Source organism: Molothrus aeneus, chromosome 30 (genome assembly GCF_037042795.1).
Source record: "Molothrus aeneus isolate 106 chromosome 30, BPBGC_Maene_1.0, whole genome shotgun sequence".
NCBI lineage: Eukaryota > Metazoa > Chordata > Aves > Passeriformes > Icteridae > Molothrus > Molothrus aeneus.
In genome coordinates, this window is record NC_089675.1 from 278019 (window position 1) to 305536 (window position 27518).

The 27518-nt window shown below is 57.6% G+C and overlaps 1 protein-coding gene across 1 annotated transcript in view; it reads right to left on the reverse strand.

Annotated features, from left to right (window-relative positions):
* Positions 1 to 18759, reverse strand: part of LOC136567947 (cyclic AMP-dependent transcription factor ATF-7-like) — a 45699-nt gene extending 26940 nt beyond the window's left edge. Inside the window, exons 1-2 of the mRNA XM_066567758.1 lie at positions 18707 to 18759; positions 8843 to 8901 (exon numbers count right to left, since the gene is read on the reverse strand). Coding sequence (XP_066423855.1) covers positions 8843 to 8890 — 48 coding nt within the window. The 5' untranslated portion in view covers positions 8891 to 8901; positions 18707 to 18759. The remainder of the gene's footprint in view (positions 1 to 8842; positions 8902 to 18706) is intronic.
* Positions 18760 to 27518: the final 8759 nt, after the last annotated feature.

Genomic DNA, 27518 nt, shown 5'->3' on the forward strand with positions numbered 1-27518 from the left:
CCCCGGCTCATTCCCAGCCTCATCCCGGCTGTTCCCAGCCTCACCCCGGCTCATTCCCAGCCTCATCCCCAGCTCATTCCCAGCCTCACCCCGGCTCATTCCCAGCCTCATCCCGGCTGTTCCCAGCCTCACCCCGGCTCATTCCCAGCCTCATCCCGAGCTCATTCCCAGCCTCATCCCGGCTGTTCCCAGCCTCATCCCCAGCTCATTCCCAGCCTCATCCCCAGCTCATTCCCAGCCTCATCCCGAGCTCATTCCCAGCCTCATCCCCAGCTCATTCCCAGCCTCACCCCGAGCTCCCAGCCTCATCCTGAGCACATTCCCAGCCTCATCCCGGCTGTTCCCAGCCTCATCCCGGCTGTTCCTGGCTCATCCCCAGCCTCATCCCCGGCTCATCCCAACTCATCCAGGTGTCCTCAGGAGCCCGGCAGGGCTTGGGCAGGGCTGGGAACTCCCCGGGGCACGATCCGGGGCCGGTGCCCTGTGGAGCCTCGGGAAACCGAGGCTGGCCCCGGTTCCAGGATGGAATTTGGGACACTGCCCAGCCCCACTGTCCGGCCCCAGTGTCCATCCCAGTGTCCATCCCCACTGTCCATCCCAGTGTCCATCCCCATGTCCATCCCCACTGTCCATCCCAGTGTCCATCCCCATGTCCATCCCCACTGTCCATCCCAGTGTCCATCCCCACTGTCCGGCCCCAGTGTCCATCCCAGTGTCCATCCCAGTGTCCATCCCAGTGTCCATCCATCCCCACTGTCCATCCCAGTGTCCATCCCCATCCATCCCCACTGTCCATCCATCCCCATGTCCATCCCAGTGTCCATCCCAGTGTCCATCCATCCCAGTGTCCATCCCCATGTCCATCCCAGTGTCCATCCCCATGTCCATCCCAGTGTCCATCCCCATGTCCAGCCCTGCAAAGGGAAATGCTGTGGAGGGCAGGGCTCGGCATGGGCAGACCCCATGTCCCGCCCGTGCTCCCACCACAGAACACTTCCAAGAACTGCCAAGGAATCCCAGCCAGAGGAATGATAAAGATTTTAACTTACAGGAAATGCTGCTATTAAATAATATTTAAGTCTTAATTATATTTTAAACCGGCCATTTTAGAAAAAAAGAAGTTCTATTACGGTGCTTTTGTAGTTAAAGGTCTGTCAACATTTCCATTTTAAACCTTCATTTCTAGGGGGTTTATAATTTGGCCATAAAAATTCATTCTAGGCTGGAACTTGGCAAACAGGGGCTCAGCCTAGGAGCAATATTTTTTATTATCCAATTTGGTTTAAATTGGTTTGGCCGTTTTTAAGTTATAGGAGTGTAAAAAATAAACGTTTACTGGTTTCAGATGCCTTCTCAAGCTTATTATTATTCAAAATTAGCCTTCCCCCTCCCCACCTCCAAAAATACCTTGGGCGAGAGGTGGGGGAGCCGGCTGGGCTCTGCTGACAGCCCAGAGTTACGGCCCAAATTAATCCAGTTCCCTCCTCTTCCTGCCAAGAGCCCCTCCAGAGCTCTGGAGCCGGCCCCGATGCCCTGCAGGGCCTGCAGCGCCTGCAGCAGCTGCCACTGTGCAGTTCCTGCAGCTCCTGCAGCTCCCACCCCTGCAGCTCCTGTGCAGCTGCCACTGTGCAGTTCCTGCAGCTCCTGCAGCTCCCACCCCTGCAGCTCCTGTGCAGCTGCCACTGTGCAGTTCCTGCAGCTCCCACCCCTGCAGCTCCTGCAGCAGCTCCCACTGTGCAGGGCCTGCTGCAGCTCCCACCCCTGCAGCTCCTGCAGCAGCTCCCACTGTGCAGGGCCTGCTGCAGCTCCCACCCCTGCAGCTCCTGTGCAGCTGCCACAGCAGGAGCTGGCCCTGGGATGAAACTGGACCAGGGGCAGGCAGAGCTCAGGGGCCACGGCTGGGAACCCCAAACTGGGAACCCCACACGGGGAACCCCAAACTGGAAACCCCAAACTGGAAACACCAAACTGGAAACCCCAAACTTGGAATCCCAAACTGGGAATCCCAGACTGGAACCCCCAAACTGGAAACCCCAAACTGGAAACTCCACATTGGGAATCGCACACTGGGAATCCCACACTGCAAACCCCACACTGGGAATCCCACACTGCAAACCCCACACTGCAAACCCCACACTGGGAATCCCACACTGGACACCCCACACTGGACACCCCACACTGCAAACCCCGGAGCAGCCAAGGCCGGGGGCACGGTGCCACCCCACAGCAGTGCCAGGGTGAGCTCCTCACTGCCTGGCAAGGGGAAAGGGCCGCTCTCCCCCTCTCCGACCCCACAATGCAGGGGTGAATAAAGGGAACAACCCTCACGGTCTGGGCTGTGTGGCCCTTGTCCCCCTCTCTCCGACCCCATAAAGGGAATAACCCTCATGGTTTCGGCTCTTCTCCTCTCTCTGACCCCATAAAGGGAACAACCCTCACGGTCTGGGCTGTTCTCCCCTCTCAGACCCCATAAAGGGAACAACCCTCACGGTCTGGGCTGTTCTCCCCTCTCAGACCCCATAAAGGGAACAACCCTCACGGTCTGGGCTGTTCTCCCCTCTCAGACCCCACAATGCAGGGGTGAATAAAGGGAACAACCCTCACGGTCTGGGCTGTGTGGCCCTTGTCCCCCTCTCTCTGACCCCATAAAGGGAATAACCCTCATGGTTTGGGCTCTTCCCTTCTCTCTGACCCCATAAAGGGAACAACCCTCACGGTCTGGGCTGTGCAGCCCCAAACCCAGCCCAGCCAATGGCAGCAGCAGCAGCCCGGGGCCCCATCCATTACTGGGCAATAGAGATTTAAGGGATAATGGCCATGGCAGCAGAGTATACAAAGCAATAAACTGCTTTTGAGCTTGGTTAAATGCCAAGTGATGCTGAGGCTCGACGCCATAAACATTATTTCTATTATATGACAAGATAAGAGGATACAATAAACCAGCAAGAAGAGAGAGGGGGGAAAAAATAAAAAATCATTTTCTGGCCTCGTGAAAAGTTCTGGGCTCGGCGTTTCCTGGACACTGCACAAAGCAGCACCTCCGAGCAAGGGTTTAGGGGGAATAAATTGGTAAATTAAGGAGGGGTTTAAAAAGCAAACGATTGTCTGAGGAAATGGCCTGGATAACTGGAGCTCTGCAACTGGGGCTGGAGGGATGATTTGTGTGCCCTGCAAAGGGAAATGCTGTGGAGGGCAGGGCTCGGGAAGCTGCGCTCGCTGCTCAGTACATTCAATGTATTCTGTATATTCAATGTGTTCAGTATATTCTGTATATTCTATATACTCAGTATATTCAGTATATTCGATATATTTAGTATATTCCATATATTCAGTATATTCAATGTATTCACTATATTCTGTATATTCAATATATTCTATATATTCAGTATATTCAGTAAATTCGATATATTTAGTATATTCCATGTATTCAGTATATCAAATATATTCTATATATTCAGTATATTCCATATATTCAGTATATTCAGCAAATTCGATATATTTCGTATATTCAGCATATCCAATATATTCTATATATTCAGTATATTCCATATACTCAGTATATTCAGTATATTCAGTATATTCCGTATATTCAGTATATTCCATATACTCAGTATATTCAGTATATTCCGTATATTCAGTATATTCCATATACTCAGTATATTCAGTATATTCCATATATTCAGTATATTCCATATATTCAGTATATTCAGTATATTCAGTATATTCAGTATATTCCATATACTCAGTATATTCAGTATATTCAGTATATTCCATATATTCAGTATATTCCATATATTCAGTATATTCCATATACTCAGTATATTCAGTATATTCAGTATATTCCATATATTCACTATATTCCATATACTCAGTATATTCAGTATATTCCATATATTCACTATATTCCATATACTCAGTATATCCAATATATTCCATATATTCAGTATATTCCATATACTCAGTATATTCAGTATATTCAGTATCGCACCCTGCCGCTGCCCTGGGCAGCAGGAGTGGCCAAACAGGTTCATTGACAGGGAAACTCCTCCAGGAGAGCCTGGAGCACCCCAGGGTGGCACCTGCTGGGTCCCTGGGGGGCTTTGGGGCCGTTTTCCGAGGGGGGAGCTGGAGCCAGGCCTGGGGAAACCTCCCGAGGCAGCGGCTGAACCCCCCGGCTCCAGAGCTGTGCTCTGGGTGCCTTAATGAGCCAGATGAAGCTTTAATTTCCTAATTAATGAGGTGGAGCTGTCCCAATGCACAGAGCTTGGGAACAGCTCCCGATTCCAACAGCAGTGCCCAAATTCCCCCCAAACCTGAAGGTTTAACTCCCCAATACCCCAGACCTGAAGGTTTAACTCCCCAATACCCCAGACCTGAAGGTTTAATTCCCCAATTCCCCCAGACCTGAAGGTTTAATTCCCCAATTCCCCCAAACCTGAAGGTTTAATTCCCCAATTCCCCCAGACCTGAAGGTTTAACTCCCCAATTCCCCCAAGCCTGAAGGTTTAATTCCCCAATTCCCCCAGACCTGAAGGTTTAACTCCCCAATACCCCAGACCTGAAGGTTTAACTCCCCAATACCCCAAACCTGAAGGTTTAACTCCCCAATACCCCAAACCTGAAGGTTTAATTCCCCAATACCCCAAACCTGAAGGTTTAATTCCCCAATACCCCAAACCTGAAGGTTTAATTCCCCAGTCCCCCAGATCTGAAGGTTTAACTCCCCAATACCCCAAACCTGAAGGTTTAATTCCCCAATCCCCCCAGATCTGAAGGTTTAATTCCCCAATTAACAAGGTGGAGCTGGTGGAACACCCCCGGTCCCAGCTCTCAGCCCCTGGAGTGGCTGGAATTGAGAGCTTTGGGGGTGACAGCACCCAGAACTGAGAGCTTTGGGGTGATCAGCACCCAGAACTGAGAGCTTTGGGGTGATCAGCACCCGCAACTGAGAGCTTTGGGGGTGACAGCATCTGGAACTGAGAGCTTTGGGGTGATCAGCACCCAGAATTGAGAGCTTTGGGGTGATCAGCACCCAGAACTGAGAGCTTTGGGGTGACAGCACCCGGAATTGAGAGCTTTGGGGTGATCAGCACCCGGAACTGAGAGCTTTGGGGTGATCAGCACCCGGAACTGAGAGCTTTGGGGTGATCAGCACCCGGAACTGAGAGCTTTGGGGTGATCAGCACCCAGAACTGAGAGCTTTGGGGTGATCAGCACCCGGAACTGAGAGCTTTGGGGTGATCAGCACCCAGAACTGAGAGCTTTGGGGTGACAGCACCCGGAATTGAGAGCTTTGGGGTGACAGCACCCAGGGAACCCTGGCTCCAGCCCCCCCTGTGCCTCCCAGGGCCATTCTGGGCGCAGGGGCTGCCCCAGCTCGGGGACTGGCGCGGTCTCCACCTGTCCCTGCGGGAGGCTCCAGACACCCGACCCGGGTGGGATCTGGGCTCTGCAGCTGTGCCACCCCGGCACGGGGCTGGAGAATCCCAAAATAGCCCCCTGCAGCCCTGGCAACCCCAAACACGCTTAACGTGTTTACAGCCGCTGCGCCCCCGCACACGCACGGACACCCCTGCTGCCCTCGGCAGCTCCTCCTGCACGGGAACAGGAAACGGGGAAAAGGGGGGAAAATGGGGGGAAAAGGGAGGGAAAATGGGGGGAAAAGGGAGGGAAAATGGGGGGAAAAGGGGGAGAAAAGGGAGGGAAAATGGGGGGAAAAGGGAGGGAAAATGGGGGGAAAAGGGAGGGAAAATGGGGGGAAAAGGGAGGGAAAATGGGGGGGAAAGGGAGGGAAAAAGGAGGGAAGACGAAGATAAAAGGAGGGGAAAAAAGGAGGGAAAAGGAGGGAAAAGGAGGGAAAAGGAGGGAAAAGGAGGGAAAAGGAGGGAAAAGGAGGGAAAAGGAGGGAAAAGGAGGGAAAAGGAGGGAAAAGGAGGGAAAAGGAGGGAAAAGGAGGGAAAAGGAGGGAAAAGGAGGGAAAAGGAGGGAAAAGGAGGGAAAAGGAGGGAAAAGGAGGGAAAAGGAGGGAAAAGGGGTTTAGGGCATTAAAGATGGGGCTGGTGTCAGCTGCAGAGGGACGGAAGCAGGTGCTGGGGCAAATCATGGAATCACCCAGGGCATTCCCCCATGCCAGCCCTGCTGTCCCAGCCCCGGAGCCCCGATTCCAGCCCTGCCCTGCTCTGAAGGACGTCCTGGGAAAAGCAGGCGCGAGGTCAGGCTGGATCCCCATGAATCACCCCGCTCGGAATTACCAGGATCCCAGCATTTCCATATTAACATGAGGAATTGTCGGAATTACCCATAAGCAGCAGGCTGGAACAGCCAGAGGAGGAAGCAGCCACCTTTATATGTCATTTGTGGGAGATTGTGGGAGATTAAATTTAAATACATTGTTGTTTGCCTTAATTGCTTGTTTGAAGCCGATTTTAGGGCTGCGTGATTGAAGGGCTCACACCATTAAGTGCTCAAACACAGCTAATACATTTTATAAATGGCCTGCACAATTTCACAGGCAAAGAAGTTTCAGATAAAAAGCAGCCTCCAAAAAAAAAAAAAAAAAGAAAAAAAAAAAAAAAGAAAAGGCAAAAGGAGGAAGTTCACCTGCAAGGGGTCAGGGAAGGATCTGGGTGAGGCTCCTGCCACAGTGACCAGAAAGGTGGGAAACCCTGAAGATGTGGTTTTAAACCAGGAGGAGTTCCATGATCCCCAGTGCCCAGCAGATCCCATTGAACCAGCAGGGATTCCATGATCCCCAGTGCCCAGCAGATCCCATTGAACCAGCAGGGATTCCATGATCCCCCAGTGCCCAGCAGATCCCATTGAACCAGCAGGGATTCCATGATCCCAGTGCCCAGCAGATCCCATTGAACCACGAAGGATTCCATGATCCCCCAGTGCCCAGCAGATCCCATTGAACCAGCAGGGATTCCATGACCCCCAGTGCCCAGCAGATCCCATTGAACCACGAAGGATTCCATGATCCCCCAGTGCCCAGCAGATCCCATTGAACCACGAAGGATTCCATGATCCCCAGTGCCCAGCAGATCCCATTGAACCAGCAGGGATTCCATGATCCCAGTGCCCAGCAGATCCCATTGAACCACGAAGGATTCCATGATCCCCCAGTGCCCAGCAGATCCCATTGAACCAGCAGGGATTCCATGACCCCCAGTGCCCAGCAGATCCCATTGAACCACGAAGGATTCCATGATCCCCCAGTGCCCAGCAGATCCCATTGAACCAGCAGGGATTCCATGATCCCAGTGCCCAGCAGATCCCATTGAACCAGCAGGGATTCCATGATCCCAGTGCCCAGCAGATCCCCCTCCATCAGCCCCAGCAGCAATTCCATCATCCCCCAGTTCATCCCAGTACCAAGTGCCAGGGACCCCCCGAGCTCAGCTTTGGGATGTTTTCCCTGGAAATGGGAAGGAGAAGGGGATGGGAGCAGAGTTTTCCCTGGAAATGGGAAGGAGAAGGGGATGGGAGCATAGTTTTCCCTGGAAAGGGAAGGAGAAGGGGATGGGAGCAGAGTTTTCCCTGAAAAGGGAAGGAGAAGGGGATGGGAGCAGAGTTTTCCCCGGAAAGGGAAGGAGAAGGGGATGGGAGCAGAGTTTTCCCCGGAAAGGGAAGGAGAAGGGGATGGGAGCAGAGTTTTCCCTGGAAATGGGACAGAAAAGGGGATGGGAGCAGAGTTTTCCCTGGAAATGGGAAGGAGAAGGGGATGGGAGCAGAGTTTTCCCTGGAAATGGGAAGGAGAAGGGGATGGGAGCAGAGTTTTCCCAGGAAATGGGAAGGAGAAGGGGATGGGAGCAGAGTTTTCCCTGGAAATGGGAAGGAGAAGGGGATGGGAGCAGAGTTTTCCCTGGAAAGGGGAGGAGAAGGGGATGGGAGCAGAGTTTTCCCTGGAAATGGGAAGGAGAAGGGGATGGGAGCAGAGTTTTCCCTGGAAAGGGGAGGAGAAGGGGATGGGAGCAGAGTTTTCCCTGGAAATGGGAAGGAGAAGGGGATGGGAGCAGAGTTTTCCCCGGAAAGGGAAGGAGAAGGGGATGGGAGCAGAGTTTTCCCAGGAAAGGGAAGGAGAAGGGGATGGGAGCAGAGTTTTCCCTGGAAATGGGAAGGAGAAGGGGATGGGAGCAGAGTTTTCCCCGGAAAGGGAAGGAGAAGGGGATGGGAAGGTGAGGCTGGAGGAGGATGAGCCTCCCCCACCTCTCCCATCCCGGGAAGCTGCACAGAGGCTCCAGGGAGGAGGAATTCCCGCAGGCACGGGACGAAGCCCGTCCCAAAATAGCGTTTTGGGGACCATCACCTGTCACATTCCCAGCTGCTCCAGAGGGGAACTCGGGAGCCTCCTGGCCCTGCAGGGCTCCGGGTTTATCCCCTGGCAGCAGGACGGGGGCACAGCCCCGTCCCAGGGGGCTCTGCTGGGAGCCCCCAGCCAGGGCGTGCACCCCACAGACCCCAGGGGCTGCTTTGCTTTTCCCCAGGGATCCCCTGGAACAGCAGCTCAGAGCGCTCTGGCTTGGGGATGAACCCGCCACAGTCTTGGTAAACCAAAACCCCATTAGACACCAAAGCCAAAACAGACAAAATCCTGTGAGACCAAACCCTGACCCCAAAGCAGCCAAAATCCCATCAGAGCAGACCCCAAAGCCAAAGCAGCCAAAATCCCATCAGAGCAGATCCCAAAGCTAAAGCTGCCAAAATCCCATCAGAGCAGACTCCAAAGCAGCCAAAATCCCGTGAGACCAAACCCTGACCCCAAAGCCAAAGCAGCCAAAATCCCACGAGAGCAGAGCCCAAAGCAGCCAAAATCCCACGAGAGCAGAGCCCAAGGCCGTACCTGTCCGCAGCCCGGGGCGCTGCACACGAAGGGCCGGTCGTCACCCATCCTGCAGCAGCCTGGGGAGCAGAGAAGGGACAGAAATCCTTAAAGAGCCCCAGAAATGCCCACAGCACCCGCGGGGGCCGGGATGGAATTACCCCGGCCCAGGTTTAGGATCTGGGAGGGTGTGGGAGCTTCCCTGGGCTCCAGCAGCACCCAGGGGTGTCCCCGCCCGAGGGGGGGCAGCAGCACAGCCCCCCCAGCACGGCCCCACTCGTCCCCCCCCGGTGCTTATGGGGTCAGGGAACATCCTGGGAGCCCCGGGGATGCTCAGAGCCAGCCCAGGCACCCCCCCAGCACCAACAAATCAGCAGGGACAGTGGCAATCCACAGAAAACAAAGTGCGAGCGAGCAGCCATCAAATAAATCCACGGCCTCTCTCTGCACCGGTTATATTTTCAATGGGAGAGAACTAAAATTTGTCATTTAATTAATTAAGGGATTATAGGAGTGGTGCTCCGTTTTACAAGGCAATAATCGGGCTCCCCAGTGGGTAAACTACAAGGCTGATGGCAGGGGCAGTTTATCACGGATTACAGCCAAGGATAACAAAACACTCACTCCTATTATGCTACAAGTGAAGCTGCTCTCATTAATAAAAAATAAGAGTAAATAAAGTGAAACCCTCCCCCCCAGTCTCAAACTCAGAAACATCGGTTCCCTCCTCCACCCACTGCTATTTGACAGCAGGATTTCACAGAGCTGTGACAAAGCAAATGCTGCTTCCTGGGGGCTGCCAGCACCTCCTGCTCCGAGCTGGGCTGGGCTGGGCTGGCAGCGAGGGGCTGGGGCCGCAGGGCTTGCACTGCAGCCCCAGGGCTGGTATTTTTAGGAGCCTGTGAGAAAGAGCTCCAGGAATGCGGCGGCAGGGAGAGCGGCAGGAGCCCCTGCTCCCCGGGCAGGAATCAATGAGCTGCTGAAAATGGTGATTCTCTGCCGCAGGAGGGGAATCCCTCCCCACGGCCACGGCGGGCTGAGCAGAGAGGAGCCGGGATCCCACAGGGCGGCAGCCCCGGAGCTGGGCTGGCTTTGGGGCTGGATTTATGGAGCCAAACTCCGGGGGCTGTGCGAACAGCAATGGGGATAAATGTCCCTGTCACCGACAGCAATGGGGATAAATGTCCCTGTCACCGACAGCAATGGGGATAAATGTCCCTGTCACCAGTGGCACGGGCTGGCAGCCAGAGCCCTGCCCGGCCCAGGGGGAACAAAGGCACCCGAACACCAGGAACGGCCCCAGAAACCCCAGCAGCGACACGGGAGCTGCCAGAGCAGGGGACAGCAGCAGGGACAAATCCTGCCCAGGCCTTGAGGTGACAGCAGAACTCAGGGGATCCCCCCGTTCCCCAAGCAGGATTCAATGGATCCCCCCGTTCCCAAAGCAGCATTCAATGGATACCCCGTTCCCAAAGCAGCATTCAATGGATCCCCCTGTTCCCCAAGCAGGATTCAATGGATACCCCGTTCCCAAAGCAGCATTCAATGGATCCCCCTGTTCCCCAAGCAGGATTCAATGGATCCCCCCGTTCCCAAAGCAGGATTCAATGGATCCCCCCGTTCCCCAAGCAGGATTCAATGGATACCCCGTTCCCAAAGCAGCATTCAATGGATCCCCCTGTTCCCCAAGCAGGATTCAATGGATACCCCGTTCCCAAAGCAGCATTCAATGGATCCCCCTGTTCCCAAAGCAGCATTCAATGGATCCCCCCGTTCCCAAAGCAGCATTCAATGGATACCCCCATTCCCAAAGCAGGATTCAATGGATACCCCGTTCCCCAAGCAGGATTCAATGGATCCCCCTGTTCCCCAAGCAGGATTCAATGGATACCCCGTTCCCAAAGCAGGATTCAATGGATACCCCGTTCCCAAAGCAGCATTCAATGGATACCCCGTTCCCAAAGCAGGATTCAATGGATCCCCCCGTTCCCAAAGCAGGATTCAATGGATACCCCGTTCCCCAAGCAGGATTCAATGGATCCCCCTGTTCCCCAAGCAGGATTCAATGGATACCCCGTTCCCAAAGCAGGATTTAATGGATCCCCCGTTCCCCAAGCAGGGCCCAGCCGCCCCTGGCTGCGCAGCACGCACAGGACGCACACGTGTGCTCAGATTTATGTCACGTTTAGCCGGGATAAATTCCCTCCATAAATCCTGTGCTCGGCAAGAGCCCGAGGCAGGAGCTGATTGGGGCTGGGAGCTCTCTCCCGGCAGCCCTGGCATGACCTGGCACCGCTGGGATGGGATTGGCATGCTCTGGACGGGGAAAAGCACGGACAGACGGCTCTGCGGGAGCTACAGGGGGATGTTTTTCTCCCCCAGGAATTTGGGGATTTCTCCCGCAGGATTTGGGTGTTTCTCCCCCGGGATTTGGGGTCTCTCCCCCAGGAGTTTGGGGTGGGATCCCTGCCCTGCTGGCCCACATGGATCACCTGGCTGGCTGCAAATTCACCTTCCCGCAGCCCCTGGGCTCTGCTCTCCCCCGAGCCGTGCGGGGGACAGGGCTGTGTGGGTGGGGACAGCCCGGTGGCACAGTCACACCCAGAGCTGGGCTGGCCTTGGCTGTGCCACCGCAGCCCTGCCAGCCCGGCCTGCCCCCGCCCGTCCCGCGGGGCTGTGCTGGAGAAGGAGCTGGGGCTGGCAGCCAGGATTTGGCAACCTGAGTCTCTCCTGGCTCGCCCAAGCCAGGAGCACCCGGCCCCGGGGTGTCCCAGGCTGCCGTGGCTGCGGCTCCCTCACTGCAAACCACGCTGGGCTCCTGCAGCGCCTCAGAGCCCCCTGAGAAACACCACAAAACAGCAAAAAATCACCTCTCCTTTTAAACCCCAGCGTGAAGACGGAAGGAACTCCCTGGACCTCAGCCCTGCCGAATGCCGGGCACGGAGCTGGGAAATGCTCTAAAAATAAAGTTCTATTGTTGTCCTGGCACGTGACCCTGCTGCAGGAATGCTGGTGCCCAAGGACTGCAGCTGGGCACTGCAGGACGGGCAGGAATGCACTGGGAATGAGCTGGGATTGCACTGGGAATGCGCTGGGAATTGTGCTGGGATTGTGCTGGGAATGTGCTGGGAATGCGCTGGGATTGTACTGGGAATGCACTGGGAATTGTGCTGGGATTGCGCTGGGAATTGCGCTGGGAATGCTGCAGGCCCCAAAAAACACCTGGGGGGATGCAGACAGTGCTCTGTGCCAGCAGGGATCTCTCTCCAGGACAGATCCCTCTCCAGCAGGGATCCCTTTTATCCCTTTTCCAGCTGGGATCTCTCTCCAGGACAGATCCCTCTCCAGCACAATTCTGGGTTATGCCCGTAAACCATGAGGATAAACTTCACATTAACGTGACCACAAAATTAAAGCTGAGGGCTGCACCAACCACGAACCAAACCCAGCAGGGCTGCGAGAGCCACCTCCTACAAACAGGCTGGGCCTGAAGAGGCACAAAACCAGGCTGGGGCACAGGCTGGGCCAGGAGCAGCTGCAGGAGAGAGAGGCTGTGCCCAGGGAAGGGGCAGGGGGCCGGCAGGGAGGGCCAGGGGCTCCTGGAGCTGGGCAAGGCTCCCTCAGCCCATCCTCAGCAACTCCTGGAGCTGGGCAAGGCTCCCTCAGCCCATCCTCAGCAACTCCTGGAGCTGGGCAAGGCTCCCTCAGCCCATCCTCAGCAACTCCTGGAGCTGGGCAAGGCTCCCTCAGCCCATCCTCAGCAACTCCTGGAGCTGGGCAAGGCTCCCTCGGTCCCTCAGCCCATCCTCAGCAACTCCTGCCTGCCCTGAGCTGCTGTGGAGAGCAGCGATGGAGGGGGATAGAACGAGCTGGCACAAAGGCTGCGTGCTTTTTGGGGCACTTTGGGGATAAAACCCTGTTATGGGGTTGATTCTCAGAGCCCAGGAGTGGCCAGCCCAGCTCCATGGGGTTAACTCAGAGCCCAGTGAGTGCCAGCCCAGCCCAGCTCCATGGGGTTAACTCTTGGCCAGCCCAGCCCTGCTCCTCGGGCGGCCCTGCCAGCCCGGGAGCCGTGCCAGGAGCACAAACAAACCCATTCAAACACAAACGGCGCTCCAGGCACCGGCCCAGCCCCGAGCACGGGCAGGGGGAGAGCAGGGAGAGCCACAATAAACGAGATTATTATGGATGGCTGCAGATCGGGGCTGGAGCAGCCTCTGGCTTCCAGGAGAACACACAAACCCCAGTGCCAGCCCCGGATGGCTCTGGGGGAGCAGCAGGGAGGGGAGGCAGCCCTGAGTGCCATTTCCAGCCCGGGAGAAGGAAGCACAGGGCTGTGTCCCGGGCTGTGCCCCCAGGCTGTGCCCCCAGGCTGTGCCCCCCAGGCTCTCCAGAACCTCGGAGGTTTCCCCTGAAAGCTCAAGGAAGGAAGCAGAGTGTTCCGAGGCCGGCCAGGAAAGGCTCCCATGGTTTTCCTGAGGGCAGTCATGGCCAGCCCTGAGCTTCCCGAGCCTCAGGACAGGCTGGGGTCAGCAGGGCCACCCGGGATGGGCAGGGACACAGCCCTGTCCTCATCCCCTCCCGGGGGTGACTGTGAGCACCGTGACCCACCCTCATGTGAGGGAACAACCAACAGCTCGAGCTGCTCCTTCAGAAAATCCAAGGGAAAAGCAGGAGTGGGGTCCCACCTGCTTTGTGGAGCCAGGCTGGCACCTCATCCTCATCCTCATCCCTGCTGCTGTGGCACCTCGGGGTGAGCCAGAGCTGTGGGTACCAGCCCAGGGCTGCTCCTGGAGCTGCTCCTACCCTCAGAGCAATCCCGAGTTCCACACACCGGGCCAGGGCTGATCCCATCCCTCAGAGCAATCCGAACAATCCCGAATTCCACACACCGGGCCAGGGCTGATCCCATCCCTCAGAACGATCCGAACAATCCCGAGTTCCACACACCGGGCCAGGGCTGCCCCTTCCCCTCAGAGCAATCTGCACACATCGGGCCCAGGGCAGCTCCTGGAGCTGCTCCTGCCCTCAGAGCAATCCCGACCTCCACACACCGGGCCCAGGGCTGCTCCTGCCCTCAGAGCAATCTGCACGCACCGGGCCCAGGGCTGATCCCGTCCCTCAGAACAATCTGAACAATCCCGAGTTCCACACATCGGGCCCAGGGCTGCTCCTGCCCTCAGAGCAATCTGCACACACCCGGCCAGGGCTGATCCCGTCCCTCAGAACGATCCGAACAATCCCGAGCTCCACACACCGGGCCCAGGGCTGCTCCTGCCCCTGCCCGGACCCGGCCAGGGCTGCTCCTGCCCCTCGGGGTGCCCGCAGCCCTCCCTGCCTCTCCCCGCCCGGATCCACCCATGGAAATTGCGAAAGACTTTCAGTTTTGCAGGGAGAGGCCCCCCCAGGGCGGCTCTTGGGCCCAAACTGCGACTCTCAAGCTATTTCGGGGTGTGAGGGAAGGAGGGAGAGTGTTTGCTTTGTAACCAAAAAGCTGCGAGAGCTTAAAATTGTCGTGTGGGAAAGGAGGCCAAGAGCCCGGGCTATAAAACCTGCTCTGGAGGCACAACACCCTCGCGCTTCGTGGGCTTGACAAAGCAAAGCAAACCCAACTGTATAAACTGGAATATTGGCAGGGAATTCGCTGGAAACAAATCCCCCCCAGCCACAGGGTGTTTAACCAGAAACCTCAGCCAAGTCCCAGCAGCTCCCTCGGGCTGGGCCTTTCTGGGTGTTCGGGCTCGGAGAGGATGCCCAAAAAGCCAAAACCCCATCACCCCAGGGCGTCAGAGATGTGCAAACCCTCATTTCTTGCTGGCAAGTGCCTTAGGACAGCTTTGGAGCGGCACCATTGCTGTCAGAGCTGCTCACCTGGCCCTCAGGTGAGCCCACAGAGGGTCCCGGAGCTCTCCGGGAGCAGAGGGGCTGCAGAGGCTCCAGGGGCATTGTCACCGTCCTGTCCCCACAGAGCAGAGCCAGACACCGACCCTGGCCTCGCCCAGAGCACTTGGACAGGGACTGGGAGCGTCTGGGCCCTGTTTGGGGGCAGCTGCTGGCTCTGGGACCTGTGGAGCCAAAGGGAAATCCCTGAGGCTGGAGAGGCCTCCAGGAGCTCCAAGCCACCTCCAGGAGCTCCGAGTGTCCCTCAGGAGCTCCAAGCCACCTCTGGGACCTCTGAGCCACCTCTGGGAGCTCCGAGCCACCTCTGGGAGCTCCGAGCCACCTCCGGGACCTCTGAGCCACCTCTGGGAGCTCCGAGCCACCTCCGGGAGCTCCGAGCCACCTCCGGGACCTCTGAGCCACCTCCAGGAGCTCCGAGCCACCTCTGGGAGCTCCAAGCCACCTCCAGGACCTCTGAGCCACCTCCGGGAGCTCCAAGGCACCTCTGGGAGCTCCGAGTGTCCCCCAGGAGCGCCAAGCTGCCCCAGGGACCTCCCAGCCCCGTGAGACCCAGAGCTCTGCCCGCCCCCAGGGCACGACCCGTGCCTGACCCTGGCACAAAGCACACCCCAAGCCCCGGTTGCTGCAGGAGAATGTTTCCTCCCCGAGCAGCGATTTGATTTCCCGGGCAGGATCGGGGTGGCCTCGGCGCCGGGCGATCCATCTCGGCACTGCTGAGATCTACGGCAGCGCAGGGAAATAATTCAGCTTTAGGGGAGGAAGGGGAGGCCTCGGAGAGCCGCTGCTCCTGCCCGGCCCGGTAATTACAGCAAAGCCACACGGCCTCGCAGAGAGCAGTATTTTACCTCGGAAATGCCTGAGTGACCCAGAAACTGGAGTCCCATTTCCTGAAATTATTTCACCACTTCAGAGCCCTTGTTTCAATGAAAGCTGCTGCAAACGAGGCATGAGAGCCCCGAGCTGAGCTGGAACATATTTTCCCTGCCGACGTGTGGGGATGGTTTGAAGGGAAGAGCAAAGTCAGGGCTGCGAACGAGCACCTGGATAAAAACCCTGCCATGAACCCAAATAACGGAGCCAGGGCACACAGGGAGGCCCCACGCTGACACAAAACACTCTGCCCCACCTGATATTATCCCATCCCGCCTGGGCACTTCCCTCTGTTCAGCTTTTGGAGGCTTTTAGGGTGCCACTGTTTGATGCACGAGCCCTAAAAGTCTGAGGGGAGAGAGAAATGCTCCAGGCAGGAGGGACTGCAGAAGGGATTGCAGAAAAGGGCTCTGCGGAAACCCCAGGCGCTGCAGCCATGGCTCGAGCTGTGCTTTGGTGGGCAGCAGAGCCCCCGTTCCCCCACAGGAGCTCCCAGAACTCCAAGTGAAGCCTTGTGGGATGGAGCACCAGCACCCTAGAGGGATCCCGGCAGGTTTTGGGGACAGGGAGATGCCAAAAAAAATGGGGAAACAAAGGAAAGGTGAGGGACAAGCCCAGGGATGGGGAGCATCCCTTGGGAATTCCTCACCACCTCCAACCTTTCCTGGCTGCAGCACAGCTTGGTGCTGAACGAGGGGGGAAAAAGCAGTTTGGGAAATCTGGCCTTGATTCACAGTGCCAGGAATGGGAAGAGAAACGAAGAAGAAGGGGAAACAAAAAAGAAGGGGAAAGAAACAGAAGGGGAAAGAAAAAGAAAGGGAAAGAAACAGAAGGCCCCAAGAAAGTCCGAGGATAAATAAATCCAAACAGAGGCGCAGCAGCATCACGTGGGACACAGCAGAAACAAGTCCAAAGCCAAAGGCAAGGCAGAGCTGCTTCCCTGACACACAGACCCAGACGTGGGCACGGGGCCTGGCCCGGGGAGCCCGGGCAGATCCAGAGCAGCCCCAGCCGGGGCCCCGGAGCAGCCCCAGCCGTTCCTGCCCAGGATGCTGCTCGCAAGCAGCTCCCAGGGTTGCTCCCAGGGTTGCTCCCCAGCACATTCCCCTCCTCAGGAGGGGCACTGAACCCAGCCCGACCCCGCCCGCAGCCCTGGTGTCCCCCAGCCCCGCTGGTGCTTCCTCTCTCCAAGTTCCCCATCTCCCAACGCCGGGGGGGTTCCCATCCCCAAAACCCCTGGAATCCACCCTCGGGCCTGGCTCGCGGGGATTTCGGAATAGACGGGAATAAAGACAGGAATCAGGAGCTGGAATTGTGGCTTAGCCGCATCTCTGCCTCCCTCCAGGGATCCCACGGCACTGCCACACCTGCCCAGGTGTGCTCAGTGCCCCTGGGAGCACCTGGCACCTGCAGCTGGGCCCCAGCACAGCACAGGGACCTGCCGGGAAACGGGGAGAGCGCAGGGGAATGAGGAACCCCGAGAAAGCAGAAATAAAACAGAAACGCACATCAGAGATGGGCCCTGGGCCCCGGGCCCCACGAAAGAGGAATCTCAGAGGGAGCTGTGGCATCCCCAGAGTTTGTGCGCAGCCTGCTCCTGGTCCGAGAGATCCCAGGGATGCAGGGAAACACACACAAATCCCGGGAAAAGGCTGGAATTCCTGGTGGACACAACCCCCGGGGCTCACCAGGGTGTCCCACAGCTCAGGACCACCAGGGTGCCCAAATCCACAGGAAAAGGGCTGGTTTTGGGTTCCCAAAGCAGGCAGGCCTGTGGGAGAGCGACTGCCCACTGAAACCCCAACCAACCCAGAGCAGCAGGAGCAAAACCCTTCCCTGAGCTGCTTTAGGGACAGACCCTCGGGAAGCACTCTGCCCAGAGCTGGGGAACCCCTCGGGACCAGCCCCACGGGGATAAACGGGAATTCCTGCTGTCCACAGGGATAACCCAGACAGGGACAGAGGGAACAGCTCCGAAGGGACGGCGGGGCAGAGAGGAAAGAGCAGCAAAGGAAGGGGCAGGACGGGGAGAGCGGAGCAGGAATGAGCTGTGTGTGCTCACACCTGAGCACTGTGTGGGACCCACTGTGAGCAGTGCCTGTGTGTGTGTGCTCACACCTGAGCAGCGTCTGTGTGTGTGTGCTCACACCTGAACAGCGTCTGTGTGTGTGTGCTCACACTTGAGCAGTGTCTGCGTGTGTGTGCTCACACCTGAGCAGTGTCTGTGTGTGTGCTCACACCTGAACAGCGTCTGTGTGTGTGTGCTCACACCTGAGCAGTGTCTGCGTGTGTGTGCTCACACCTGAGCAGTGTCTGTGTGTGTACTCACACCTGAACAGCGTCTGTGAGTGTGCGCTCACACCTGAGCCAGGCACTCCCTGCCCTCTCCCACCTGCCAGGGAAGGTGCAGGCGCAGGTGCAGGTGAGCCCCGCTGCCCCCAGCCCCCAGCCCAGCCCTTAATTCCCCGACGAGAACAAACTCCTCAACCCCCAATTCCTGACATGGGCCCCTCCTGCTGCTCCCTTCCCCAGTGCCAGGGCAGGCACCGACCCCAGCTCCCCAAACGCTGCCCAGGGGCTCCTGCAGCGCCTCCCCATCCGCGGGAGGGTGGACCCCCGGATCCTCTGCATCCCCTGACAGCCCCTCCACACCCCCCTGAGGCCCCAGCACATCCGGGGGTGCAGACCCCTCCCCACCCCAGAGCACCAAGTCCAGCTTTGGGGTCCCCAATTCCGGGGCTCCCCTCAGCCCTGAGCCCCCAGCCCCATTCCAGGGCTGCCCCCGCGCTCCCCCCGGCACCGCCCGGGCCCCTCGCTGCTCCTCGGCTCCTCCCCGGGGGCGGGGCTTGGCCTCATAGCGGCGCCCCCTCGCCCGTCATTGGCCGCTGCTCCCGCCGCTCAGGGGCGGCGCGCGATGCGATTGGCCGGGGGGCGCTGCCACTCAGCGCGGGGGCGGGGCGGGCGGAGCCGCCGCCGCACGAAAACTCGGGGAGAGTTGTGGGGGGAGGGGCCGGCCGGAGCTCCCGCCGCCCCCGGAGCTGTCCCGGCGCCGCCGCCGCCGCCGCGGAACCGCTCGGGACGGCCCCGCTCCCGCCGTGCCGGCGCCGCCGTTACCTGAGGGAGCCGGGCCGGGTCCTCGCGCTGGCGCCGCTCGCGCTGGGGCTCCCGCCGCCCCCCCCGCCCCGCGGGCCAGGCTCTCGCGAGACCCGCGCGGAGGTAACGGCGCGGCGGCCAATGGGACGCGCCGGGGGCGGGGCCGAGGAGGCGAAGGGGCGTGGTTACCACACCACAGTGGGCGTGATCAGTGATAGGCCCCGCCCGGGAGGCCCCGCGGGGACCGCGACACGTGGGGAGAGGGGACAGACCCGGGACAGACTGGGACAGGCTCGGGACAGATCCGGGACAGGCCCGGGACACCGCCGGCTCACAGGCACCCCCCGAATCCCAGGCCCGGGCCTCTGGCACGCCCCAAAGCCAGGAGGACACGGCTGGCACTGTCCCCCCAGCACCGGGGACACCCCAAAGCCGGGGCAGGGCTGGCAGACAGGTGACACTGCGAGGACCACCAAGGAGACACGAGCAGCTCCGACTGTCACCGAATCGTGTTTATTGCCGCCCGTCCCCGCTGTCACCGCCCGCTGTCACATGGCGAAGAGGATGAGGAGGGCCACCATGAGGCAGAAGAGCCCCATGGCCTCGGACAGGGCGAAACTCAGGATGGCGTAGGAGAAGAGCTGCTGCTTCAGGGCCACCTCGGTCCCTGTCCCCTCACAGAGCCCTGTCCAGAGCTCTGTCCTCCCCGAGCCCCCTGTCCCCTCAAAGCATCCCCGTCCCCCTCAAAGCCCCCCTGTCACCCCCAGCCCCCTGCCCCTCCTTGTCTCCCCATTCCCCCTGTCCCTGTCCCCCTGTCTGTCCCTGTCCCTGTACCTGGCGTATGCGATGATGAGGCTCCCGAACACGGTGCCGATCCCCTGTCCCTTGTCTGTCCCTGTCCTCCCCGTCCCCCTGTCTGTCCCCATTCACGGGGCTGAGGCTCAGGGGCTGCGGGCCCAGGGGTGCCCCCGGCTCTGGGGTCACGCAGGGCACACACGGGAGGGGCAGGAGGTGCCGCTGTCACCCGGGTGTGCGTCCCACCCCCAGGTGCGGTGGCACCGTGGGGACAGGGACGGAGGTGCCGCTGCAGGTGTCAGCCCCGGTGGGGCAGCGGAGCCGAGACGGGCCGCGGGGGTGTCGGGCACACCTGGGGTGCCCTCGGTGTCCCTGGGCCTCTCGGTGTCTCGGTGTCCCCTCCCGCTCTGTCCCGCCCCCCTCTCGGTCTCCCCCGCTCTCCCCGGGCTCCGCCGGGCAGGTCGCGGCCGCTCCCTGTGCGCATGCGCGGCCGGGAATGGGAGTGCGCCCCCTGCCGGACTGGAGGACTCGGAGGAGAGCGGGAGGGGGCGGGGCCTGGAACGGGGTGGGCGGAGCCATTCCGCGCGCGCCCTCTGGCGGGGAAACGGGGGAGCGCAGGTGTGCGCACCTGGGGAGAGCACGTGACACGTGAGCGTGTGTGTGACGCCTCTGTGTGTGTGTGACACCTGTGTGTGTGTGACACCTGTGTGTGTGTGTGTGTGTGTGACACCTGTGTGTGTGTGTGTGTGTGTGTGTGTGTGTGTGTGTGTGTGTGTGTGACACCTCTGTGTGTGTGTGTGACACCTGTGTGTGTGTGTGTGTGTGTGTGACACCTCTGTGTGTGTGTGTGACACCTGTGTGTGTGTGTGTGTGTGTGACACCTCTGTGTGTGTGTGTGACACCTGTGTGTGTGTGTGTGTGTGTGTGTGACACCTCTGTGTGTGTGTGTGACACCTGTGTGTGTGTGTGTGTGTGTGTGTGTGACACCTGTGTGTGTGTGACACCTCTGTGTGTGTGTGTGTGACACCATGTCCCCCCCATGTCCCCACCGGGTGCAGGGAGGGCACAATGTCCCCCCCAGGTGGTGTGTCCCCCACCTTGGGGACACGGTCACCCCCTCCTTGGGGGCACTGCCACCCCCCTGTCCTGTGTCACCCCACACGGGGACACTGCCACCCCCGGCGCTGTGTCCCCCCCCCTTGGGGACACTGTCACACCCCACCCCCCCTTGGGGACACTGTCACCCCCCAGGTGCTGTCACCCCCCTTGGGGACGCTGCCACCCCCCCGGCCGCGGCTCTCTGTTGGCGCTGCTGCCGTCACGGCCATTAATTAAAGCCGGGCGATAATTAACGGCCGTTAACAGGAAATCAATGCCGAGGAGCCGGGGCTGGGGGGGCTCCGGCTCCGGCGGGGGGGGAGACCCCAAACCCCGACCCCTCCCGGGCACCGCGGGGGCGCCGCGGGCATCGATCGGTGCCGCTGCTCCGGGGGGGACACGGGGACATCGGCACCGGGGGCGAGACAGGGGCGGGGGAGCAGCGGGGCTTCGGGGGAGTTTCGGGGGTTTTGGCTTCGGGGGAGTTTCGGGGGTTTTGGCTTCGGGGATTTTGGGTTCGGGCTTTTGGGTTCGGGGTTTTGGGTTCGGGGGTTTTGGGTTCGGCGGGGGGACGGGAGGAGCGGCAGAGCCGGGCTGTGGAAATGGCCAGAAACGGCCCCAAAAAGGAGTCAGAACTCCTGGGAATGGGGAGTATGGTCCGGGAATGGGGGTCTGATCCCGAAATGGGGGTTCTGGTCCTGAGAATGGGAGTTTCACTGCAGAAATTGGGGTTCCTCCCCCAGGATTTGGGGCTCCTCCCCAGGATTGGGGTCTGGGAGCCCTTTTGGGGTGGTCGCTGACCCCGCTGGCCCCGCTCAGCTCCGGCTGCCTCGGTTCGGGATTTGCTTTTCCCGGATTTTTTTTCCCCTTTTTTTATTTAATTTTTTTTTTTTTACACGCTCTTTTATGACAAACTTTCCTTTACATCTGACATTTAAAGGCTGATCAGATCTTCCCTGCAGGACGGGGGAAATGGGGAAATTTATTGGGAAATTTATTGGGGCCGGAGATTGACTCCGACAGCGCCGGGGGTGGGGCAGGAACTGTGGGATTTGGGATTTTGGGAATTCTGGGCCGGCCCTGTCCCCCGGGAGGGGCTTTTGGGGTTGAAAATGAGATTTTTGGGGGTTTTGTCACCCTGCAGCCCCTCCTGCTGTCCTGCTCCCAGCTGGGGACAGCGCTGGGGTTTGGGGACAGAGGGACAGAGGGACGGGGACAGAGGGACGGGGACAGAGGGACAGAGGGACAGAGACAGAGGGACAGAGGGACGGGGACAGAGGGACAGAGGGCCGGGGCTCAGCGCTCCCCCCTCCCCACACTGCGACGGGAAAATCCAACCCCCGCAGGCGAGCAGGGAAAGATAAAAAAAGGGAATAAAAACGCGGGAATGGCTCAGGGACAGCGGGAAAGGTCACCCGGAGCCTTGGGGACAGGCGGGGCCCTGGTGGCGCTGCCAGCAACCTGCAGCCCCAAAGCTGATCCCCGGTTCCCGATCCCCAGGCCTAAATCCCCGATTCCAACCCCAAATCCCCAAATCCCCAATTCCAATTGATCTCCGGGGGATTCGTCCTCCCGGGAAGTGCCCCCAAATCCCCCCAGTGTCCCCACATCCCACAATGTCCCCAAAATCCCCCCAAACTCCCCCAATCCCCCCCTGCCCCCCGTGCCAGGGCTGTCCCCGTTTGTCCCCGTTTGTCCCCATGTCCCTGTTTGTCCCTGTTTATCCCCGTTTGTCCCTGTTTATCCCCATTTATCCCCGTTTATCCCCATTTATCCCTGTTTGTCCCTGTTTGTCCCCGTTTATCCCCATTTATCCCTGTTTATCCCCATTTATCCCCGTTTGTCCCCGTTTATCCCCGTTTGTCCCCGTTTGTCCCCATTTGTCCCCGTTTATCCCCGTTTGTCCCCATTTGTCCCCATTTATCCCCGTTTGTCCCCGTTTGTCCCCGTTTGTCCCCATGTCCCTGTTTGTCCCTGTTTATCCCCGTTTATCCCCGTTTGTCCCCGTTTGTCCCCGTTTGTCCCCATGTCCCCGTTTGTCCCCGTTTATCCCCATTTGTCCCCGTTTATCCCCGTTTGTCCCCGTTTGTCCCCGTTTGTCCCCATGTCCCCGTTTGTCCCCGTTTATCCCCATTTATCCCCGTTTATCCCCGTTTGTCCCCGTTTGTCCCCGTTTGTCCCCATGTCCCCGTTTGTCCCCGTTTGTCCCCGTTTATCCCCATTTGTCCCCGTTTATCCCCGTTTGTCCCCATTTGTCCCCATTTATCCCCGTTTGTCCCCGTTTATCCCCATTTGTCCCCATTTATCCCCGTTTGTCCCCGTTTATCCCCGTTTGTCCCCATTTGTCCCCATTTATCCCCATTTATCCCCGTTTGTCCCCCGGGAGGGGGGAGCGCAGCCCGGGAAGGTTTCCATGGCAACGGGTGGGGGGGGGGGGGGGAAAAAAAAACCAGAAATATGGGGAAAAAAAAAAGCCATAAAAGAGGCGCGCGCGGGGAGGGGCGAGAGGCTCGGGGCCATTTGTATGCAGAGAGAAAAACCCAAACTGCGGAAAATCCACGCCAGCGGGGGAGGGGAGCCGGGACAAGCCAGGAGAGGAGGCCGGGAGCAAGGACGTGCCCAAGGAGGGAGAAATCCCTTTTTTGGCCTTTTTCCCCCTTTTTTCCCTCCTTTTCTCCCATTTTTTTCCATATTTTTCCTCTATTTCCCTCCTTTTTTTCCCCTCTTTTTTTTTTCCTTTTCTTCCTTTTTTTTCCTCCTTTTTCTCCTCCTTTTTCCCCCTCCTCCTTCCTTCCTTCCTTCCTTCCTTCCTTCCTTCCTAAAAATCCCCCCCCCAAAATTCCAATTTGCCCCCCCAAATCCCAAAATATCGCCCCCAAAATCCCAGATGTCCCCCCCAAAATCCCAAGTATCCTCTCAAAATCCCAGTATCACCCCGCAAATCCCCCCCCAAAATCCCAAATATTCCCCATAAAATCCCAAATAGTCCCCCTAAAATCCCAAATAGTCCCCCTAAAATCCCAATTTCCCCCCCCAAATCCCAATCTCTCCCCCAAAATCCCATTTTTTCCCCCCAAACCCGGGGTTTTCCTCCCTCCTCTCCCGCTCCCCGCGCAGGAGGCGCAGCCTCCGCCGAGCCCCGGCGCTCCCACCCCTCATTTGTCATTTTTATTTCCTGCTGGAAGTGACAAATTGTTCCCGATTTTATATCGGATCCCTCCAGGCACGGGAGGGGGGGGGGGGGCTGCGGATGGGATTTTTTCCTTTTTCCCTTTTTTTTTCCCCTTTTTTTCCCTTTTTTTTTTTTTTTTTTTTCATTTCTACCTCGGAAAGAAAAGGAAAAAAAAAAAAAAGCCATAAAAGGCAATAATAAAATAAAAAATCCCCATTAAAAGAACCCAAAAGCAGCTCCGTGCTGGTAATGAGCACCGCAGAGAGGCTCCATAAACAGAATTTCCCCCACCCCAAAAACCCCTTTTATTGCCTCAAAATCGCCGGGGGAAAATTCTGCCTCCCCCAGCAGGTGCAGATGCCCCAAAACCTCTTTAATTTCCCCCAAAAACGGCGCTAATAAAGGAAAAAATAGTGATTTTCTTTAAAAATCTGATTTTTTTTCTTCTCTGATTTTCCCATCCAGAGCTTGGGTTTTTCTGCTGAAAATCCCCATTTCCAGCGGGATTTTAATTGTCTTGGAAAAGGTCAGGAAATGTTCCTTCCCCCAGGTCCCAGCCCAATTTATTTATTTATCCCTCCCGGGAGGAGCCGGCGCTGCCTGCTGCAAATCCGCTGCTTTGGGGGGGAAAAAATCAATAAAATTCAAAATAAACGGGAAAAAAATCAATAAAATTCAAAATAAACGGGGGAAAATCAATAAAAATCAAAATAAACGGGGGAAAATCAATAAAATTCAAAAGAAATGGGGGAAAAAAATCAATAAAATTCAAAAGAAATGGGAAAAAAGATCCGATTTCCCCCCTTTTTCCCTTCTCTGAAATCCCCCGTGGCGCCCTGCAGTTCTCTGGGTCCTTTTGCCCCAAATCCCGGGGGTTTTGCCCCATTTTCTGCCCCTTTTTGGGGTCATTCCTGGTGTGGGCCCAGCCTCCACTCACTGGGGTGTTCTTTTGGGGGAAATTCGCATTTTGGGGGGAAAACTCACTTTTTTTGTGAGGAAATTTGCCTTTTTGGGGAGGGAAATTCTCATTTTTGGGGGGAAATTTGCCTTTTTGGGGAGGGAAATTCACCGTTTTGAGGGAAAATTGGCCCATTTTGGGTGGGACACTGCAGGAAGGGAGAATTTGGTGGCCACAGCTCCGCTCTCGGCAGCCCCACGAGCCCCCAGACTTTGAGAGATTTTTGTGGGATTTTTGTGGGGTTTTATGGGATTTTATGGGATTTTTGTGGGATTTTTATGGGATTTTATGGGATTTTTGTGGGATTTTTATGCGATTTTGTGGGATTTTTGTGGGATTTTGATTTTGAGGGATTTTTGTGGGATTTTGAAAGATTTTTATGGGTTTTTATGGGTTTTTATGGGATTTTTGCCCCTTCCCTGTTTACCAATCCCCTGGGCTGTAAACAGGGCCGGGAGGCACAGGTGGATCGGTCCCGGAAAGTGGGGAATTTAGGGAAAATGGGGAATTTGGGGGAAATGGGGAATTTGGGGAAAATGGGGAATTTTGGGATGACTCTGCAGGATTTGTCCCCCTCCCGCCACGGGGGCTCGCTGAATTTTGGGGCCAAAACATCAATTAACGGGGAAATCGGCGATCAGGGAGGAGACGGGGGGGAAAAGAGGGAAAACCCCAAAAATCTGGGATGGGTTTGACCGGGGGTTCGGGAAAGTTCGGCCTGGTTCGGCAGGGTTCGAGACGGTTTGGGGAGGTTCGGAAGGGTTCGGGAGAGTTCGGAGGGGTTCGAGACGGTTCGGAAGGGTTCGGGAGGATTCGTCAGGGTCCGGGACGGTTCGGCAGAGTCCGGGACGGTTCGGCAGAGTTCGGGACGGTTCGGCAGGGTCCGGGACGGTTCGGGACTGTTCGTACAGGTTCGGCAGGGTCCGGGAAGGTTCGGGACTGTTCGTACAGGTTCGGCAGGGTCCGGGAAGGTTCGGGACTGTTCGTACAGGTTCGGCAGGGTCCGGGAAGGTTCGGGACTGTTCGTACAGGTTCGGCAGGGTCCGGGAAGGTTCGGGACGGTTCGTACAGGTTCGGCACGGTTCGGGGAGGTTCGGGTGGGTTCCGGACAGGCCGAAGCCGCGTTGGGTGCAATGCGCGGAGCGGCCGCCAGGGGGGGCGATGGCAGCGCCGAGCGGCGGCCGCGGCTGCCGCGGAACGGCCAAAAGTGCCCCAAAATGGCCCAAAATGGCCCAAAATGCCCAGAAATCCCCCCGAAATGCCCCGAAACGGGACCCCCCGGCCCGAGCCAGCAGGAGCTCCGGTGAAAACAGAGATAAAAAAGGGAACGGGGCTGCTGGAACGGGAACCGGGAGCGACTCCCGGGAGTGGGGCCGGGCCGGGGTCGGGGGTCTGAGGGGGATTTGGGGTCTGAGGGGGATTTGGGGTGTGAGGGGGATTTGGGGTTTGGGGATGGGTTTGGGGAGGGGATTTGGGGTCTGAGGGGCGGTTTGGGACGGCCCCAAACCCCGACTATGGAGAGTCAGGCAATGCACGGGGGTTTAGGGGCTAAAACCGGGCCCTAAAGGACGAAACTGAGATCTCAAGGGTAAAACCGAGATCGAAAGGGTAAAACTGAGCCTTGAAAGGATAACACCGAGCCCTAAAGTGTAAAATCGAGCCCTAAAGGGATAAAACGGAGTCTTGGATCACTGATAAGGATCCTGATAAGGCTCAGTGACAAGGATCGCTGATAAGGATCAGTAACAAGAATCACTGATAAGGATCCCGATAAGGCTCGCTGATAAGGGCTGGCCCGAGATCATAAAGCCCCACGTGATTAATTAAATCTCAGCTCCAGAGCCCGGGGCTCTTTTCCGTAACCCACAATTAATTTCTCACGGTTCCCATCCGTGACCGGAACCGGAGCGGGGCTCAAAAAAACCCCGAAAAAAAAGGGGAGCCCCAAATCGCAGGAGCGCGGGGTTAACGCCCGGCCCGGCCCCACCGGGCACGTCGGAAATTCGACACTGGGGCTGCGATCGCCTCCCTTGCGCAAGCGTTAATTGGCAGCGCGTGAGCGTTAATTGGCGGCGCTGCCTCCCGGCCGCTGACGCAGCCGCGCTTTGGGGTTAATCCGCGGGGATCGGGCCAGGAAACGCCTCCGGGAGCCGCCCGGGCTCCTCCGCGCCTTCTCCTCTCCTTCTCCTCCCTGAATCCGCGAAATGTTGGAGGTTTGGGCATCGCTCCTTGGCCCAGGCCTCCGGCTTGGACGTTTTTGGGTGAAACCACAAAAAAAAAAACCGACCCAAAACCGGTGCAAAACACCCATTTCCCACCCCTTTGTTTCCCCCTTTTCCTCCTTCTAAAATAAACGGCATCAGAGCCTCCCCTTAAAAAGAAAAAAATTAAAAATACAAAAAAAAAAAAAAAAATCCAAACCCTTCTTCCCCTCCTGCTGCTCTTCCAGAATCCCTCAAAAAAAAAAAAAAAAAAAAAAAAAAAAAAAAAAAAAAGGAAAATGGGGCCTGGTTTCCAACGCTGCAGCTGGAACGGGGCCGCGCTCGCTGCTCTTGGCAGGAAAATGGGGCAAAACCTGGCGGATTTGGGTCCCTGCTGCTCGGGGGGCGAACTGGGGGAAGGCCTGGAGCCCAAACTGCTGGGGAGGGGATGATTTTGGGATATGGATGATTTTGGGATATGGATTATTTTTGGAGGGGGATTTGGGATATGGATGATTTTTAGAGGGGGATTATTTTGGGATATGGATGATTTTGGGAGGGGGATGATTTTGGGATATGAATGATTTTTGGAGGGGGATTGGGATATGG